This window comes from Nerophis lumbriciformis, linkage group LG25 (genome assembly GCF_033978685.3).
Source record: "Nerophis lumbriciformis linkage group LG25, RoL_Nlum_v2.1, whole genome shotgun sequence".
Taxonomy (NCBI): Eukaryota; Metazoa; Chordata; class Actinopteri; order Syngnathiformes; family Syngnathidae; genus Nerophis; species Nerophis lumbriciformis.
Window position 1 is genome coordinate 12,668,234 of NC_084572.2, and position 16,946 is coordinate 12,685,179.

Below are 16,946 nucleotides of genomic sequence, written 5' to 3' on the forward strand. Positions count from 1 at the left end.
GCAATTATCACCAACCAGGCGTTAGCGCCTCTCCTTCTGATTTTTTACCTTTTTGTGTGACGAACCTACACTTGGTACATGTGAGGTATTTTGTCAATATTGGGAAATCAGCATGGACATGAACAAATGCAAACAATACATGACAAACTTCAGTTTAATCATTAAACCATGGGTCATTTCAAAAACTCCTACAACTTCAAACCTATGTTTATACATTCAGTATAAATATGTATGTACAAGAATTTCTTCAGTTTGGTTAAATTATACAAAAAAAACCCATCATACATGTTAATTAATTACATGAGATGTTGAAGCATGACTTTGGTTTTCATATAAATGAATACACGCAGCCTGTATTATGAAGTCAACCCAAATATTTGGGCCATCTATCTCTTAAAAACACATTAGTCATTCCCACATCTATTAAATAATTCATCTTTTACGCCTCCTAATTAGAAAAAATATCCTCTCTGAACTGCTCTGCATCACTTAAAGTAAAAATCCTGTATTTACATTAGAATAGTTATATATGTACATCATTTTTTTATTGATAAAACACCTTTTTCATCTTACTGCACCAAAAATGTTGGTTTTGTGAAAAAACTTGATAAATGTTTGCCAAACTTTGAAGACATTTTAAAGGGTAAAAAAAAAAAGTGTGCAGAGAAAATGCGGAATAAAAATAGTAGCAAAAAGTAACTTTTTTTTGGCTCCAACTTATCATGGATTGAATTCAAAAATATTATACGCAATACAACACAAAAGTTAGGATGTGTGTTTAAACCTTTGACTTCATATGCTGTATTCTATAATAGCACCTTCAATGGATCCATAGGAGTTCTTTGTATTTATGAGCACTACAGTGACATAATGTGCCGCCTGTACACAGGTGGTCCTTCGTGATGTTTCATAGTTATGACTCACTTCCATGATTTATTAATACTGTAAAAAATAAATTACTTCAAAAAACTTGAAATAGGTCATGAGCTCAATAAAATGAGTGTAATAAAAGGTATTTCAATTATAAACTGCACACTGTATGAGTGGAATCATATTGTATTGTTATTGTTGTACTGCGTAAAAAAAGTGTCAATATTTTTGTTGGCTTTACATGACGGAGCAGCACTGGCAGCTTTTCTTTTTAGGTGCCTCCATGGCGTCTCCAGGTGTGCGTGTGCCAGCCGGCCGGCTCTCGGCCGCCTCCGCCTTGTGCACGTTTGCAGCTTGGACCTCCTCCAGGAGAGGTTCCTGCTCGCCGGGTTCCGCCGCAGTCCTGTGGTTCTCCAGAGTATCGCTCAGGGGAACCTCGTGGAACTGAGAGTCGATGCGCTCCTCCGGGGCTTTTAGGGAAGACGTGTCAGCTTCCCCCGGTGTTGCTTCTGCAGCTGGGGTTTCTCCTTCGGCTTGAAGAGCCTGTGAAGGCTCCGACTGAGCGTACACCGGCACAGGAGCCACTGTGGCGCCCTCTGGAGGGATGCCTGGTGATTGCGTCACCACCACGGATGCTTCAACCTCCATTTTGTTGTCCTGCGCTTGAGTCTCACACTCGCCATCGTCTCCTGCTGTTCCTGATTGCTCATCCGCATTAGCCTCAATCTCCACCCATTCTACAGAGGCTTCCAGACCTCCTTCCATCTCCTCCACGGTCTCTCCTGACGATTCTGGAGTTGTCTGCGGGGTTTCTTCTAACTCCTCCTCATCATCATCATCCAAGATGATGACTCGTTCGGCTCTCATGACGACCACCCCTTCATCCAGCTCCGTGCAGCTCAGAGTTGAAATGTTGACAAGCGGGCTCTTCCCCGGTTCCTCCTCGCTTGGTCCGTTTGTGGTGCCGGCCTGAGAGTTCCAAAGCTCCAAAGCCTCATTGTGGGGTCTCAAATCTCCTTCCTTCAAGTCTCCTCCACCATTGACTGTTGCGTCTTCGTCCCGCGCTGAGATTTGACACGCCTTCACATCACCCTCAACTTTCCCTGAAGATATGCCTTCAATTAATCTTCTCATTGGAGCATTAAAAATGAGATTAAGACCAGATACTGACTTTATTAGCGATCGCACCCTGGGGGATGATTTTGTTGTTTCATCGCTTCAATATAATTAGATGCTGATTTGCCAACAATACGTCAGAAAAAGCAGAAATAAACTCGCTTCCCAGCAACCGTAAGGGTTCGCAACTTGAACACTGACTCAACAAGGTGCGAGCTGACCCGAAATGTGGGCTGACCTCGCTATCTGTTGCTTCCCGATGGACTGGACTCCCACATTATCTATTACCGTATTTTTCGGAGTATAAGTCGCTCCGGAGTATAAGTCGCACCGGCCGAAAATACATAATAAAGAAGGAAAAAAAACAAATATTAGTCGCACTGGAGTATAAGTCGGATTTTTTGGGGAAATGTATTTGATAAAAGCCAACACCAAGAATAGACATTTGAAAGGCAATTTAAAATAAATAAAGAATAGTGAACAACAGGCTGAATAAGTGTACGTTATATGAGGCATAAATAACCAACTGAGAACGTGCCTGGTATGTTAACGTAACATATTATGGTAAGAGTCATTCAAATAACTATAACATATAGAACAGTGGTTCTTAACCTGGGTTTGATGGAACCCTAGGGGTTCGGTGAGTCGGGCTCAGGGGTTCGGCGGAGGTCAAAACATACCCGACTCATCGTGTAAATACAAACTTCTCCCTATCGGCGTATTATGGATACGGCAACAGCTGACTGGTTTGCAGGTGTGTAATTTGTTGTGAGTTTATGCACTGTGTTGGTTTTGTTGTTTGAACAAGGTGATGTTCATGCACAGTTCATTTTATGCACCAGTAAAAAAAACATGGTAACACTTTAGTATGGGGAACATATTCACCATTAATTAGTTGCTAATTAACATGCAAATTAGTAACATATTGGCTCTTAACTAGTCATTATTAAGTACTTATTAATGCCTTATTCGGCATGACCTTATAATAACCCTAACCCTGACCCTAACCATAACCAAATAACTCTAAATTAAGTCTTTATTACTTAGAATATGTTCCCCATACTAAAGTGTTATCAAAAACATAACTTTGTCTTGAATTTTAACATTGTTTTATTTTTATTTTTTTACTAAAGAAGGCTTTGGTGAATGCGCATATGAAACTGGTGGGGTTCGGTACCTCCAACAAGGTTAAGAACCACTGATATAGAACATGCTATACGTTTACCAAACAATCTGTCACTCCTAATCGCTAAATCCCATGAAATCTTACACGTCTAGTCTCTTACGTGAATGAGCTAAATAATATTATTTGATATTTTACGGTAATGTGTTAATAATTTCACACATAAGTCGCTCCTGAGTATAAGTCGCACCCCCGGCCAAACTAAGAAAAAAACTGCGACTTATAGTCCGAAAAATACGGTACTTAACAATTAAATAATGATCCCCACCTGACATCCAGTGCAGCCCATCACCCTGGAAGGGGTGTCCCTACATCTGCGGTTTCTTCTCAAGGCTTGTTGTTTTTCCCCAGCTGGGGTCTTTTGAGTTTTGAACAGGGGATGTGGTTGTGAGTTTGTGAAGCCCTTTGAGACACTCGTGATTAAAGAGGAACTACACATTTTGGGGGGAATTTTGCAAATCATTCACAATCCCTACATCAGACAAAAAAATGCATGTTTTTTTTTTAGGCAATCTAAGTCGTGAAATATGGCAAGTATGAGGAGGCTAACAATGTAGCTAATAGGAGTAATATATTCCACCCATAAATCCCACCAAAAAAAAACAATTCAATTTATATTTTGTGACCTAAATATGTACCAAGTATTAGCAATATTGTTATTATAAGCGCTAACAAGCTTATGTTGCTATATTAACATACTGAGCCGGTGAGCCGCTGCATCGCCTCTGAGTTTGTGAAAGTTAATTCTAGATTATAAATCATTCCTCACAATGGTATTGTAGAAGGATGTGGCCATAAACCGAGAAGTTGGTCAACTTTGACAGTCAATTTATACCCGGGGATGGCGAGAAAGACACGGAAAAACACTTGTTAGCGGCATTTTTTTTTTTTTAATTCCGGACCACATGCAACTACTTTTTTCCTATACTTAGAACCCTGCGGCTTATAAAACGGTGCGGCTAATTTAGAGATTTTTCTCCGCTGATGAAAAATGCAAATAGTAATGCAAATAGTTTAAAAACAAACAAAAAAGCAAATTCACTGAACATTTGTTATTTTTTGTGCAATGGCACCATTCTTTGGACAAGTTCACTCACTGCAGGTGCTGTAGTGCTGCAGTGCCCTTCCTTTTAGAGCTTTGAACCAGAAACAGAAGTGCTGTTCCGTCTTCTAGCCATCCACAGCGCTTCTACTCATATGGATTCTTCATTCATCATTCCAAGGATCATTTGTAAGTTTTAGAGTTTAACTAAAACTGTTTATACTTATTAAATCATCCCATTGGTGATGTCTGTAGGAGTGTTTTCATGCATATTTGTACGTGTTATCGTAATGTAATCAAGTGAACGTTGTTAGCATTAGCTACCATGCTAACACATTTACAAGTGTTTGTCTTAGTATTATTAACTTACAACGAAATTCTTTTTGTATTGTTTCAGTTTCACAAATTCCTCAGTAAACTCAGCATGGTTGTAAGTCTGTTCAGCTGATTGGGGAGGTATCTTCCGCAGCTAGTGCGTCCATAATGATGACTTCTGTTTTGTTTGATCAGCCGTTTTACTGCTGTGTTACAGACACCGTTTGGAAACAATGAATGTATGTAAATAGACATTTACAAAATCTTTCTGTGTAAATAACGCATTACACAACGTATATATCTGAATCTGAACGAGTGCTTTTCGTCTCATTCTTGCCAGTTCCAGGTCTTAAATGGTTGTCAACGTGTCTCAGCTTGTCAGATTATATCACCAGCCACCTTCTGTCCAGGTGAGAGGCATGCTTTTTGATGTACAATAAACTTACAAGGAGCAAGGAAGTGAGAAAGCAGCAGACCACTCGATGAGGTCGCCGCTAGAAATAGTTTGTCTGTGTTAGTGCTTATAATAACAATATCACTAATATTTTGTTAATATTCAAATCACGAAATGTAAATGGAGACCTGTTGGCACTTTTTGAATGGTTAATTACCGGATATTATGGGCGAAATAATGGAGCTCCCATATTTTTTTCATATTTAGAATGCATTAAAAAAAACATCCATCGTCATGTCTTTCATAATGATTGTAAACTATAGGCAAAATTACCAAAAAAAGTGCAGTTCCCCTTTAAGGGCTGGATAAATACATTTTGATTGATTTATGATTAATTTACTTTTTTTGTGAGAAATTACATATTAAAAGTGTGTCGATGACTTATCCTAACCTATGCGCTTGCGTCCTTACTGCTCAGCACAATATGGCTACAATTCCAAATATGGAGTCTTTAAGGAAAAAAATATATATTTTGAAATGTTCCCATCATCTACAATCCTTATGTGAGACAACACACTCTTTCCCTTTTTTGTGCATTCTAAATAGTGAAATACTGCTAGTATGAGACGGCTAACGATGCAGGTAATGATGATTAATCTACTCCGCTGATAAAGTGCTCTAAAACATCCAAAAACCACCAACAACGCGCATTTACATGCTGTAAATGTGCATATTAACAACGCTATACCGACATTGCTATTGTAAAATCTAACACAGAGGATCGACTTTTCTGCTATCGAATTGCTCACACTGCTCTTCCGACAAGTACCAAGTAGAAAGCTACTAGCTGGCTTGAGCTGCCCACAACGTTGGTTGCAACCCACCACAAAATAAAGAAGAAGGAGCTAGGAAGCATTTTTTCATCTAAAAAATGAGGATAATTCTGAATGTAGCAGCTCAAGGAGAGCACATGTGCTGAAAGATACAACCATCCCATCAGTGAGCATCCCAGTAAGAGCGGACATAAGTCACTGTTTTATGTTCTGATTTCAAATGTTTTGCAACAGTGCTACATGATAAGGCTCTAAGGGCCTGATCTACTGAGATGCAAACACCCCACACTACATAGCGTGTGCAAACTATAAAATTGTGTGTACTACTAGTGGGAGTGTGATCTACTAAGACTGCATTTAAAATTAATAACTGGTCTAGACCACCCTATTTGTCACCATGGAGACTCTCAATCCTTACTTCATGTTACAATGCTCCTAGCTGTTGAGTTTTACTGGCCTTTACAATACATAATATAGAATACACAAGCATTTTACTGTCAACATACAGACGGACACGTCCAGGATTTAGCATTGGAGAGATAATGACTCGGTATAAGTTTGACTTTAGTGTATAGTTACAGACCTGCAGCATGGTTTCTTTTTCTTTCTCTCGTCCGCCCGCATATAGTTTACTTATTGTGCCGACAATAAAACATGGTGAGCCCGTTAATCTCGCTATATCATCGGAAATGTTGTGATAAAAGTAACCTAAAACAGATGACAGGCGCCGATCATCAATGTCCAAAGTGCGCAATAAAAGCTAAAAACGACCTAAAAAAATTTGACCGGTGGGGGTGAATGCTGACTCAGGGTGGGGGCGTGGTGAAGAAGGGTTAATTTGCATTCAACAACTCTGCCTCTCAAAACAAGCTCTTTTAAAAGGGAGCAAACATATTGCTTATAAAAGAGGTCTGTAAAACAAAATCCATGTAACATAATTACATGTTATCTAGACCAAATTGGAGTGTTTTAAAAATAGGAAAAAAAAAATCATAATATAACCCATTTAATGTGAGTGGAAAATGATAGTCTCCACTGGCAAACTTCTTTTTACACTTGTATGACAACTATTAATGTCAAAAAGCCCACAAAGTGATTCGTTTTTGTTATATTGTATTGTATTATATAAAGTGGTTAACTTATTTTTACACTTGAATAAGTGTTGTCATTATGTTTGGTCTAACCCCCATGATAATACTGTAAAGGCCTTAGTTTTTATTGAGATAACTTTACTTATCTGACCTTGAGAAGCTTCCCGCCGACAAGGCTGTATAACTTAGTGTCCTCTAAAACTGCAAATGTTGCCCTTTAACCCCTAGTCACCATATTTATTTATGCGCAGCTGTAATAAATAAGGGTATGCATATTCATGAGCAAATGTGATCACAGTAGCACCCCTAAGGCTGAATGCAATCTGTTCCAAAATGCTGGTTAACCTCTTTTGTCTGGATTTAGAAACAATATTTCTTCGAAATAGAAAAAATCTGTTTCAGGGTCAAACTGTCTCCTTTGTAATACGTTCACCAGGTTACATTTTAAGTAGCGATGGTTGAAACGATACTGAATCATTGATGCATTATGAAACACAAGAAGTGATGTATTGCTTTAAGAAAAAAAAACTAGCGAAAACCACGTTTTCAATTAGTCTTCATCATTGATCTACATGGAATTAGGAAAACGGAAACATTCCGAAGCGTTACAGTGCGAAATAAGGTTATTGCTCTTCTTTTCCTTTTTACTATATGGCTTATTGACCAGAGTTGTGTGTTTCATATTCCTTTCTGTGCAGCTATTAGTTGAAAAAAATATTTAACATTTATTTATAATATTTGTAATCCAGTAAATGGCAGATGACCATAATGAAATACTAAAACAGTATTAGTGCTGTGTCAATACAGCTGGTGAGTGTGACCAACACTCGCTGAGGCGTCGGATACCCATCAATAATTTTGAGCATATGCTTACAAAACAGCAACCAAGCGGCAACAGGGGGAAAAAAAACATTTATCTCTGACAGCATGCTCATTTAATTAACACGTCAAATCCAACAGAGCACAAAACAAGCAGAGGGTCGTTAACTCAAATCACTATCTCACAACACAAGTCATGTCGGGGAGCCCGTACGCACACTTTTCCTCTGACGTGCTTCCTACGAGTGGTGCCACATCCCCAGCATGCCTTGTTTCGCAACATGACTGAGATAGTGGTTCGAGTTGATGACCCTCTGTTTATTTGTGCTATGTCTAAGTTCTCCTCGATGACCTGGATGAATGAGAACATCCGGATATGTCTAAGTTGTCGACAGCCAATAAAGAACTGCTATGAAAAACTGACCTTAAAACATAGCACTAAACTTCCTTCTGCACTAGTGATGTAGGATACCACTGATTTTCTTTCTGATCTGATAGCGATACCAAGTAAAATTCAGGCTGGTATCGGCGATATTGATCCATTTACTTTGTGCAAATATAACAACGTGTCTGCTAAAATGTGTGTATTTTCAAATAATAACATATCAGTTGAAAAAACAACAGTACACATTTAAGAAAAAAGAGCAAAAAATCATAATGAGGATTGAGAAAAGGCTAAACTAATAATTAATAATAATATATTTAGTCACCTATACCACCAAGTTTTGTTTTAAATGTATATAATATCTGTTTCGGCATTTAAAAAAAATATATATCAAAATGTCCACCCCATACTTGATTTTTCAGTATGCGGCTCTTGGTGGAAAAAAAACCCATAAAATAATAGAAGCTCTCAAAATAAAAAATACAATTTACCTAAAATATATGTATAAAAAAAAGTTAGTAAATAAAAAAATACATAATTATGAATTAATTTGAAAAATGTGGAACTGAACATTAATATTTTTGTACAGGCAGAATTTTTGACACACTAGGTTATGCAATTGTATTATTATACATTTTTGAATCCTATTCTTCCATAGGAAAAGACAATAGCAAAAATATAAGAAGAAAAGAGCTAGATATGTAATGAGAAAAAGCTGAAATGTTCTAACTAATAATTAATAATATACACCTCTAATACAAAGCTGACACGATATGTTTTTAGCATTGTTTTAAATAAAAAAAAATATCAATATGGACCCTGCATACTTTGACTTTTTTTTAGTATGTGGCCCTTGATGGAAAAGGTATAAACCCTCCTGAACTAAAGTATCAAAAATATCAATAATTTGATCAATATTAGAGCATAAAGATCTGGTATCGGCGGGATCGATATTTCTGTATTGATCCGCACATCACTAGTTGCCACCCTAAGTAGCATTAACAGATGACACCCCGCTGCTGAAAATAATCCCCTTTAGAAGAAAAGCGCAATATTTTGATTATTTTGTTCCTTAAAGACAAGCAACCTGAAGAATACTAGTAAAGAATCACTGCCTTAAAGGGGAATTGCACCTTTTTTCTTCATTCACAATCCATATGTGAGACAAAAACACATACAGAACGTCTTTCTTTTTTTTATGCATTGTAATTCTTAAATAAACTTTAGCAATAGGTGGCTCACAATGCAGCACTGTACATGTAGCAGATTCATAATACCATTTAATATTTACCGTATTTTCATACTTGCCAACCTTGAGACCTCCAAATTCGGGAGATTTGGGGGGGGGGGTCTGGGTCGGGGTGGGCGGGGCCAGGGTTAAGGGGGAGGAGTATATTCATAGCTAGAATTCACTGAAATTCAATTATTTCTTTTATATATATATATATATATATATATATATATATATATATATATATATATATTTATATGTATATATATATATATATATATATATATATATATATATATATAATAAATACTTGAATTTCAGTGAATTCTAGCTATATATAAATATGTATTTTATTATATATACAGGTAAAAGCCAGTAAATTAGAATATTTTGAAAAACTTGATTTATTTCAGTAATTGCATTCAAAAGGTGTAACTTGTACATTATATTTATTCATTGCACACAGACTGATGCATTCAAATGTTTATTTCATTTAATTTTGATGATTTGAAGTGGCAACAAATGAAATCCAAAATTCCGTGTGTCACAAAATTAGAATATTACTTAAGGCTAATACAAAAAAGGGATTTTTAGAAATGTTGGCCAACTGAAAAGTATGAAAATGAAAAATATGAGCATGTACAATACTCAATACTTGGTTGGAGCTCCTTTTGCCTCAATTACTGCGTTAATGCGGCGTGGCATGGAGTCGATGAGTTTCTGGCACTGCTCAGGTGTTATGAGAGCCCAGGTTGCTCTGATAGTGGCCTTCAACTCTTCTGCGTTTTTGGGTCTGGCATTCTGCATCTTCCTTTTCACAATACCCCACAGATTTTCTATGGGGCTAAGGTCAGGGGAGTTGGCGGGCCAATTTAGAACAGAAATACCATGGTCCGTAAACCAGGCACGGGTAGATTTTGCGCTGTGTGCAGGCGCCAAGTCCTGTTGGAACTTGAAATCTCCATCTCCATAGAGCAGGTCAGCAGCAGGAAGCATGAAGTGCTCTAAAACTTGCTGGTAGACGGCTGCGTTGACCCTGGATCTCAGGAAACAGAGTGGACCGACACCAGCAGATGACATGGCACCCCAAACCATCACCCAACCATGCAAATTTTGCATTTCCTTTGGAAATCGAGGTCCCAGAGTCTGGAGGAAGACAGGAGAGGCACAGGATCCACGTTGCCTGAAGTCTAGTGTAAAGTTTCCACCATCAGTGATGGTTTGGGGTGCCATGTCATCTGCTGGTGTCGGTCCACTCTGTTTCCTGAGATCCAGGGTCAACGCAGCCGTCTACCAGCAAGTTTTAGAGCACTTCATGCTTCCTGCTGCTGACCTGCTCTATGGAGATGGAGATTTCAAGTTCCAACAGGACTTGGCGCCTGCACACAGCGCAAAATCTACCTGTGCCTGGTTTACGGACCATGGTATTTCTGTTCTAAATTGGCCCGCCAACTCCCCTGACCTTAGCCCCATAGAAAATCTGTGGGGTATTGTGAAAAGGAAGATGCAGAATGCCAGACCCAAAAACGCAGAAGAGTTGAAGGCCACTATCAGAGCAACCTGGGCTCTCATAACACCTGAGCAGTGCCAGAAACTCATCGACTCCATGCCACGCCGCATTAACGCAGTAATTGAGGCAAAAGGAGCTCCAACCAAGTATTGAGTATTGTACATGCTCATATTTTTCATTTTCATATTTTTCAGTTGGCCAACATTTCTAAAAATCTTTTTTTTGTATTAGCCTTAAGTAATATTCTAATTTTGTGACACACGGAATTTTGGATTTTCATTTGTTGCCACTTCAAATCATCAAAATTAAATGAAATAAACATTTGAATGCATCAGTCTGTGTGCAATGAATAAATATAATGTACAAGTTACACCTTTTGAATGCAATTACTGAAATAAATCAAGTTTTTCAAAATATTCTAATTTACTGGCTTTTACCTGTATATGTATATATACATATACCGGTAAATAAAATAAATACTTGAATATCAGTGTTCATTTATTTACACATATACACACATAACACTCCTCTCTACTCATTGTTGTATTTGAAAGTGCAATGCTTTGCACCCAGTAGCACAGCCTTTGAAGGAGCCTAGGTATGGGCAGTGTAATATTCTGCGTTGGAGTCAATAACCAGGCGAGGTGATGAAGTTACGTCTCTTTACTTCATACTTCAGAACCGACTCCCACACTTGCCGTCAGGGTGCGCAATACAACGTAAACCGTTGGCCAACCAAAAAGTAACCACAGAACACTATAGAGGACACTATAGTGTTCTGTGGTTACTTTTTAAACCGTTGGCCAACCAAAAAGTTACTTTTTGGTTGGCCAGCGGTTTACGTTGTATTGCGCACCCTGACGGCAAGTGTGGGAGTCGGTTCTGAAGTATGAAGTAAAGAGCGGACGTGACAAGAGGCTGTCCTCACTCAGGTCCGCACAGACCTGGAGGGGGCGTGCCTTAAGTCCGGCTGGAAATCGGGAGAAATTCGGGAGAATGGTTGTCCCGGGAGATTTTCGGGAGAGGCACTGAAATTCGGGAGGGTTGGCACGTATGCGTATTTTGGTCATTTTAAGCATTACCGGAACATTTTGACGGCACATTAATTTCACAGAGCGTATCACAAAGTTTGCTATTTCCTTCAACAACAACAACTACTACTACTACTAATCATGGCAGACTTCATGAGAACCAACGATGATTACTTTGGGACAAATCATGATCAAGAACCTTATCTTTTTGGGCCTGAATATAAGAAGAATGAGCTCCAAGTTTTAAACGGTGAGTGATAATCAGATCATGCTCTAGTGCAGCGTTTCTCAAAGTGTGGGGCGCGCCCCACTGGTGGGGAATAGAGACATGACAGGTGGGGCGCGAGGAACAAGAGGAAATTTCACTTTAAATGTTTTTTTTTTAAATTATATTCTTAGATTTTTTTTTTTTTTACTATGCTTTCATTTTCTATACACACTGTAAATCACTTTGTGATTCCGTCAGTGAAATCCACTATATAAATAAATGTAAATTACTTAAGTTTTCCTGTAAGCTTTAAATTTCTAGGTAGGAGCGAACGTTTGACAGACATAGCAGCAGTAACTAATGGGGGCGGGGCTAAGCGGAACAAGCGCAGCAAAATTAAAAGCTGTCCCACTGTCAAACGACACAATTGCGAGACGTATATGCGACATTGCAAGTGATCTTGAGTAGACAAATGAAAAGAAAGTCGTTTTGCTTTACAAGTGGACGAAGCTACTGACAGCAATAAAGACTGCCTGTTCATCGCATACGTCCGCTTTGTGAATGGCGAGTCACTGCGAGGATTTGCTGTTTTGCAAATACATGAAAAATAGAGCCACTGCTGATGAGCTGTTCAAGATAATGGACAGTTTCCTCAAATAACACGACCTTAAATGGGAAAACTGTGTGGGCTTTTGCTGCGATGGCGCATAGACCATGGCAGGGTGAAGAAACGGGCTGCAGGCTCTAATAAAGAGGGTTGGACACACTGTGTCATTCACCGGGAAGCACTCGCGTCAAAGCAGCTCAGCCCCGAACTCAATGAGGTTTTAACAGATGTTGTGAGCGCGGTAAATTTGATCAAAACACGACCACTGAAAGTGCGACTGTTCTCTGCACTGTGTGAGGAAATGGGAACTGATCATACAGCCGTACTGTTTCACAGTGAAGCAAGGTGGCTCTCCCGGGGCAAAGTGCTGTCACTTGCCCTGTCTTGCCAAATGCATAGCTCCTCCTTTTTTGCAAAGTGGCACTTTTATTTGATTTATTATTGAACTTGATGCAAGTTATTTGATTTATTATTGAACTTGATGCAAGTTATAACACTTTTATTTGATTTATTATTGAACTTGATGCAAGTTATAACACTTTTATTTGATTTATTATTGAACTTGATGCAAGTTATTTGATTTATTATTGAACTTGATGCAAGCTATAACACTTTTTGATTAGTTATTGAACTTGATGCAAGTTATAACACTTTTTGATTTGTTATTGAACTTGATGCAAGTTATTTTATTTATTATTGAACTTGATGCAAGTTATACCACAGCTACACAGTTATTTTATTTATTATTGAACTTGATGCAAGTTATACCACAACTGCACAGTTATTTTATTTATTATTGAACTTGATGTTATTTTATGTTATTGAGTTTGAATGTATACAACTTGATGTTACTTGATGTTCAATAAATTTGAAAATGTTTAAGCTTGGCATTAGCGTTCTGTTAGGCCGATGGGGGCAGGTGGGGCTTGAAAACTCCCTCTTGTCCAAAGTGGGGGATGACAAAAAAAGTTTGAGAACCACTGCTCTAGTGAAACCTGAAGCATCATGTAACAGTATTACTAAGCGCTGAACAAGAAAAAAAAACTATGAACATAATAAAACAATCACTTACCCCGGATTTCCACTGGATGTAAAATGGCTGCGGAACGGCTACCGCACGGCGGCGGACTCTTTCGTTTTTATTTAAGTCAATATGTCGGTTTCAACCGCCTGCGGAATGTCATGACATGCTGTTGACATTCCGCACTCTAACGCTAAATATACGTAGAGCTTCTATATTCAAGATTCAAGTTTGTTTATTGTCATATGCACAGTTAAACAGACAGTTTGCCGTACAATGAAAATCTTACTTTGCTAGTCCACCCTTCAACAAGTCACACGGTACTTAGCTAAAATAAAAAAATAAAAATAAAAATGTATATTTTACAGTAAGTAACATAACATTATTGCACATTCTGATTGACAGTCAACAGTATAAATATGGAGGTGACCTTGGGTCACAGCAGCAGTTAAAGTGTCTTTATTTATATTTGCAAGACGACGGAACAAATCTGGTAATTTTAGCTCAAATGTGCTCGTGTTGGACAGGAAGTCATGCACCAACACAAAATAAATCATCCGATTTACTTTTAAAATAAAATAGTCCGTTTTTAAGGCGGATGGTATTTTACATTTTGAAACGTGGCGGCGACGGACATGAAGTAAACTTGTGACAGGTTTTTTGAAGTAATTTCACCTCATTGACACAAATGGACGAGGACGTGCTGATTCTGGAGGTCTAAAATTAAAGAATAATATACAGGCATATACTGGGCAGCTATATGGGTATAAGGGGGCCTATGTCAAATAACAGCTTATACGGAGACCAGGAAAGCAGGGGAGGGGTTGTTGTGACACGTTCGCCACGGATGATGTTACTGTTGTATTGTTACTTTATCAAGGAAAAACTGTTGTCGGTGTTGCCGTACGGCACCTGTTGATAACGGTAGGACCGACTTTATTTGGTTCTGTTTGTTGTGATTGCTTTATTACAACTTCCCTTTATCGCGTGATTACACTCGGATTTGTGAAATCTCGTAGATGTCTGTGCTATTTCGCTGCACGACAAAGCCGCAACAGAACGGCGACGGGGATTGCCGGACGGCAGATGGCGGCGTCTTTCTGTGGTGACACCGTTCCACGGCTGTTTTGGATCCAATGGAAATACCGGGGTTACAGTACAATATTTGCTCTCACTGGGATGTTTATATCTTTCTGCACAATACTTGTGTCGCCTGTTTCAATGATGAATTCATTATAAATCTCACTCCTCAAGTAAAAAACAAAAAGGTGGGACAAAACAAGCATTATGTCGCATCTTCTTAGCAATGTCTTCAAAAATATAATCTGAATTGAATTTCAAAGTTGACTTTTACCAACTCAGAGGCGATGCAACAGCTCAGTTACCTCTCGGTGATCAATGTGCTGTGTGCGTTAGCTCTTATAATAACAATATTGCTCATACTTAGTATTCAGGTCACGAGATGTAAATGGAGTATAATTTTAGAGGGTTGTATGGGCGCAATAGGTGACCCCTATTACTTACGTTGCTAGCCGTCCAGTATGAGCCATATTTTACAATTTAGAATATACAACAAAGAGAAAAAACATGTGTGTTCTTGTCTCACATAGGGATAGCGAATGATAACAAAATTAAAAAAAAGTGCAGTTCTCCTTTAAATGCAGCCATTGCCATCTTGTGGAGGTATTCAAAATAAAACGACTAATGAAACACAGATCGTTCCTTACTTTTGTTGACCACACACCTGTTGTTGGCTGGGAATTTAATTTAATAATTATTTAGTAATATTATACATTAACTTTTTTTTTTTTTTTTTTTAAATATTCTTGTCACTCAAGTATAAAAAGAAGGTCAACACTAAAAATAATAATCATTATCAGTATAACTATCCATTAAAAGTGATACAAACTGAAACAGAAATTGGACTTTCTAGGGGAAGTTGGGAGAAGATTTGACATGGATTCAAATTTCATGTTATCAAGAATCTGGTATGCGCAGGATATGTTTTAATGTTTTTAGGGTGATGGAGATTTTTAGAAGATGTTGTTACAAATAGGTCACCTGATCTCTCTGTGTTGTTGTTGTCTCTATTCAGCAGAACTGCACCTCGCATCATTTCTGAAAGACAAGAAAGTTTGTTGTCTGTGTGTACTTTGGAAACCCCAATTTTCTTTGAAAATTAAATTAAATTTTTCTGATCTTGATGTTATATATAAACGGTGTATGTATAAAGAGGCAGAGAGATGCATGATTTGAAAGTAACACTTTCATATCCACGTCTGTATCAGAACATCATTTTTTCTGACATTTGCCAAAGAATGGATTTTACCACTTACCCACGCCTTCCTCTTCCATTTCCACTGCTTCCTGTTGGGTAAAGGGCAAATAATAACAGGTTTACTGTGATGGAGTTGGTAAAGGTGCGTTGTCTATCAAGGTTATGATTTCATCAAGCATCATTATTCTCATCATAAAACAGAAGTGCATCTAAGAGAAGAGAGCAGCTGGCTTTCAAGAAAAAAATCTAGTAAAAAAAAAGGTGCCAAAAATGAAAAAAATGTAAAAGACAGGACATTTGCTGTCAATTACTGCCCACGGAATGAATTTCTGGAAGGCCTTCTTGTTGCTGACAAATTGGTATAAGGGTCACACATTCAAGTCTCTTCCATCCCAGCTTACATCACTAATCTTCTATATTTTTTTCTTTTATGAAACAGGCCATTTATGTTTAAGGCTGACTTTAGCTAAAAGGTTTCCTATTGATAATAAAAAAAACACCCCGAAAAGACAGCAAAGAAAGAGTACAAGTGATAATGAGATGCTTTTGTAAACCGCCCTCAAAGAGGTGAGATGTGAAAGAACAGTAAATAAATGCATTTGGCTTAAGTAACCAAGTCCATAAGAAAATGTGTCGTCATGATTATAGAATTGAAGCCTGTCTCTAAAAAACAGTGGGATTAACAGCTGTGGCTGTATGCAGCCCACTGGTATATCTTCATCCCACAGCAACATGGATCTCTGCATGCAGGTTGCACTATTCAGCTGTTGATGGCGCTATTTGCAGTACGGTTGTGAACAATGAACTCATCAGTGATGCAAATGCAGTTTCTTCTTGACCAGGATTTCACACAGTAGTTCTGCTGCCGCCATTTTGTGCAATATACTGTACTTGTTGATAAATGAGGTCAAAGAGAGCAAGATCGTTTTCTCCCCCTCTTTCTTTCATGCTTTGCAAAACATTGTTGAAATAAAATAAAAAAAATTTGATCAGCAATTAAGTTTTATCTTAT

General features: G+C 38.1%; 1 protein-coding gene across 2 annotated transcripts in view; it reads right to left on the reverse strand.

The window, feature by feature from the left end:
- Positions 1-980: 980 nt before the first annotated feature.
- palm3 (paralemmin 3) overlaps positions 981-16,946 on the reverse strand; it is a 79,821-nt gene continuing 63,855 nt past the window's right edge. For both annotated transcript variants that reach the window (XM_061983760.1, XM_061983759.1), the window contains exons 6-8: positions 15,993-16,023; positions 15,718-15,774; positions 981-1,973 (exon numbers count right to left, since the gene is read on the reverse strand). In XM_061983760.1, the coding sequence (XP_061839744.1) occupies positions 1,108-1,973; positions 15,718-15,774; positions 15,993-16,023 (954 nt within the window). In that variant the 3' untranslated portion in view covers positions 981-1,107. The remainder of the gene's footprint in view (positions 1,974-15,717; positions 15,775-15,992; positions 16,024-16,946) is intronic.